The sequence below is a fragment of the Corvus brachyrhynchos genome, unplaced genomic scaffold (genome assembly GCF_000691975.1).
Source record: "Corvus brachyrhynchos isolate BGI_N302 unplaced genomic scaffold, ASM69197v1 scaffold223, whole genome shotgun sequence".
Classification (NCBI taxonomy): Eukaryota; Metazoa; Chordata; class Aves; order Passeriformes; family Corvidae; genus Corvus; species Corvus brachyrhynchos.
The window spans coordinates 2994154-2997956 of NW_008237174.1; the positions used below are offsets into that span (position 1 = coordinate 2994154).

At 40.1% G+C, this 3803-nt stretch overlaps 1 protein-coding gene across 1 annotated transcript in view; it reads left to right on the forward strand.

The window, feature by feature from the left end:
- OTOS (otospiralin) overlaps positions 1 to 3803 on the forward strand; it is a 6403-nt gene that overhangs the window by 1367 nt on the left and 1233 nt on the right. The window contains exons 1-4 of the mRNA XM_008629549.2: positions 1 to 136; positions 1599 to 1670; positions 1973 to 2063; positions 2410 to 2436. The exon at positions 1 to 136 is cut by the window's left edge and continues 1367 nt beyond it. Coding sequence (XP_008627771.1) covers positions 2012 to 2063; positions 2410 to 2436 — 79 coding nt within the window. The 5' untranslated portion in view covers positions 1 to 136; positions 1599 to 1670; positions 1973 to 2011. The remainder of the gene's footprint in view (positions 137 to 1598; positions 1671 to 1972; positions 2064 to 2409; positions 2437 to 3803) is intronic.

A 3803-nucleotide genomic window follows, 5' to 3' on the forward strand; every position in this document is an offset into this window, starting at 1 on the left:
GGATATGCGGACTAGGCAGTAAAAGGGAAAGTTTGGCTCTGCAGGCAGTGCTGGTGGGTGGGCCCAGGTACATGGATGCACCACAGGACTCCAAGCCGGGAAGTGCCTTTTCCCACCCACAGCTGCTGCAACCCAGGTGAGTGGGCTGAGGTGCTGGAAGAATGTGGCTCATGTAGGGACCCTTCCTACAGGTCTGGGAAAAATATATTAAGCAGGAGGATTAAAGCCTTTCAAAGATGGAACAGGTTCTTCTTTCATAGTATTTTTCTTTTCAGCCTCCACAAGAGTTGGCACAGCTTAGTGTGCTACAAAGCACCCTTTTTTTCCCTTGCTCAGAACATCTTGAATTAATTCTTGGCAAAACTATCCAACTCTGTGTGTAGATAGGAACAAACTCCAGCCAAGCTGGGTCCTCCTGCAAGGCCACTCACCCGGGTCTCTCTGCTCCAGGACTCTGTGAGTACGTAGATTTTCTCTGCGCTCCTGTGGCAGATGGGTGGATGTGGTACAGCAAAGGCACCAATGTCGGGGCCCACACATGCAGTTGGGAAATGCAGGTGCCTAGAACTGACACAGAGAAATTATTTTGTAGACCATAAAGGCAACTGAAAATGCCCAGCAAGCGGGTGCAGCTCAGATCAGCATCTGTACAGTCAGATCTCACAGCATGAACATGCACAGTGAGCTCTGCACTGGCATCTCAGTAGCTCCTCTCAAGAGAGGAGCCATCAGGAAGTAGCTGCCAGGTTTGGCAAGATGACCTGAACTGCCACATCTTCAAGAAGCATGGAAATCCCCACATCTCCCTGTGAGTCACAGAACACTTTCTGCTACATCTTAGTCCTTGACCACACCTGCTGCCATCAGGGGTTGCGTGCTAAAAGAAAATCAATCAAGATGTGTGTGTCAATTGAATGTTCTCCAAACTGTGTCTCCCCTCCAGGCTTTTCAAAGTGCTGGATCCATATAGCAACCTGCACAGGCTGGAGCCCAAAGCACCTGCTTGGTGTGGGAAAGAAGTCTTTCCAGGAAATCAGTATAATGTGAAAATGCATTTCAATGTACTTTATTGACCCTCTGAAGGTACCTGCACCATCAGCATAGCTGCAGTCATCGGGGACTGCCTTCTTTACATACTGTAACCCAACTGATTTTTGTGGGCACTTGGTGCCTGTGTACATTTTAAGCTCTAGATTTTAAGGATCCTAAGTAAGAACATAAAGCAGTGTCAAGTATTTCTGGGTTTTGTGACTGAGCTGGAGAGGGAACTCAATAACCTTTTAGCAATTTGCTCAAGTAGTATTTTTGAAAATCAGTTTTTCTGAAGGGACAGAAAGAAAATCAGGAGGGCAGCAACTGTAATAATCATTGAATTTGCTTCTGGATTTTCTCCCTTTGTCTTTCAAAAACAAGCTTTATTGCCAAAGTTAATTCTGATTTCCTCTCAGAAACTGTCCACTGTGTCTTCCATGGGCAGTGCTGAAGTATAACGCAGATGTGAGCAGTTAAAATACCTGAAGAAGACAAAATCAGATTGGTGTAGTAACTCAGTGACGTTTCCCCCCCACCCTTCCTTACAAAGCACTGCTATTTTACAGCAATAGAAATCCTTTTAGAGTTTTGTAGCTGACTCAGAGCTGCAAGAAGAAGAAAAGAAGAGAAAGAGAGAGGTAATTTCTAAAGTGAAATTAAATTAACCACAAAATCAAACATTTCCAAAGACACTTAATTTCATGTCAATTCAGAGGCACCTTTTGGATTTATGCCATCTAAAACCAAAATATCAATACTCATTTCAGGACTGATGGTCTTTTAATACTGTGTTGTACTTCAGAAGCTGTAAGAAATGTAATTGCATTTTTTAATGCCTAAATTAGTAACTAGAATCTATCTTGGAGTCTATTCTGTTAAAACAAGAAATAATAGAGTTTGCATAATTATTAATCTCTTGTAATAATCCTCAATTGTACAGATTACTTTTCAGAAGCACAAGCAGTATCTTGCAGACAAGATGACATTTACTGGCTTATTTTTCTTCTGTATGCTGATGAACATGCTAACAGGTAAGATTACTACTGAATTTATATTCTTGTTTATTTTGCAAGCTGCCAGAAATATTGTTACAAATACAGTATCTTCTGTTTAGTATTGCTCACATATTAATCCTAACTGTTTAGGCTGTGAGTTATGACTAACAGCCAGACTAAGTTGGTTCATAGCACTGACTGATTGCAAACAGGGAATTCCTTGCCCTGCTGTTCAAGAAACAAAAATCCTTTGCCTGCACAGAGGGTCCTATGTGGGCACTAAAGAACTTGTCAGCTTCCAGTTATACACGGAGAATGTTTTGTTAACAGAAAGTCTTTTGGTGTAGGAGCTGGTACTGATGCATTTCCTCTTTGTTTACAGATGCCCGATCCATCCAGGATGGAGATGGTAATTCCTAATGTGTCGTTATTTCCTTTGTATCGCTAATAATTAGGAGAATAATTTGTAACTCCCAGACTTGATGCCCAGCAGTGACTTTGGTAGGAATGCTTATTAACCTCAGTGGACTATGGAAAAGCTTTCAATTAGTTCTGGTGGAAAAAGAATAGCAAATTTAAGAAAAATCCTTTAGAATTTATTAAAAGCTGGTGACATATTAATGTATAATAGTAGAGCTAATATCCAGTCTTAAAATGAAAAGGGATTACAGTCAAGTCACTAATTCTGTTGTACAGAATGATAACTGGAAAGCACCAGACTGATAAATGTATAGGACATCTGAGAATTTTGTCTGTCCTGGACAGTAATGCTGTATGTATATCTGGTTTTTGGCAAGAAATACCGACTTTCATGACAAAAAGATTAAAATTTACAAATTGCCATAAAACCAATTAAAGAAATGTTGGACTAAATCCCTTAGCACAGCTACCCTGTGGTTCATGTCACTTTGTGTGATTAGTCCATTGGATTAGTGTTTCCCTTTGATTTAAAAAACCCTCAACACCCTAATGATGTTTATACTGGTTTACTGATGATTCTATTATTTAACCTCTCTTTGGCTCTGTTGACAGAATTGTCAACAAAGTTGCAGAGAAGTATCTGCAATAACCAAGTAACTGCTGTTGCTGGCGTACATCTCAGTTAACCAGCAGGACAGCCAGCAGCATCTCCAGTGCACAAATATGCAGAGAGTATTATAACAGATATGAACAGGACAAATACAGAATAAGGTCTAATAATATGATTACTTATAATTCAAACCTTTTTTTCCCTATGCTCCATTCTATTTCTTTATGCCTCTAAAATATTTTTAATATATCATCTGTTTGTGTACAGCAAATATTTTTGTGGCAACTTTTGAGTCAGTCAGGACAGCCTGCATCAATCTAGAATTAGAACACTGTTCAGGCAGTGTCCTGTTGCTCTCATTACCAGCAATTATTGTTTTCTTTCACACTGGACCAAACAGCAGCCTGCAAAGTGAATCTAAGGTCAGCTGGTATAAACAGTGAGTCCCTCTCTGCAGATGCTGCAAACTTTACTCCATAAAATTTAAGTCTGACAACAGGATTGTTGAAGGCTCTTAATTCCTACTAAAGACCCTGGCTCCAAGCTGAGTGGAAAACTTTCATTTATCTAAATGGGCTTTAAATCAAAATAAAATACTATGTTTAGCTTTGCTGCAAAGAAAGACATTTGTGACTGTGGTCTCAGCTGCTGTTTATATTTTATATATGCTTTGCTATGTTGGCCCATATTTGGGCCCATGGGTGGTCAGCTCCTGCATTTTCAGAACTGTTTTTGTTTTCCTGCTG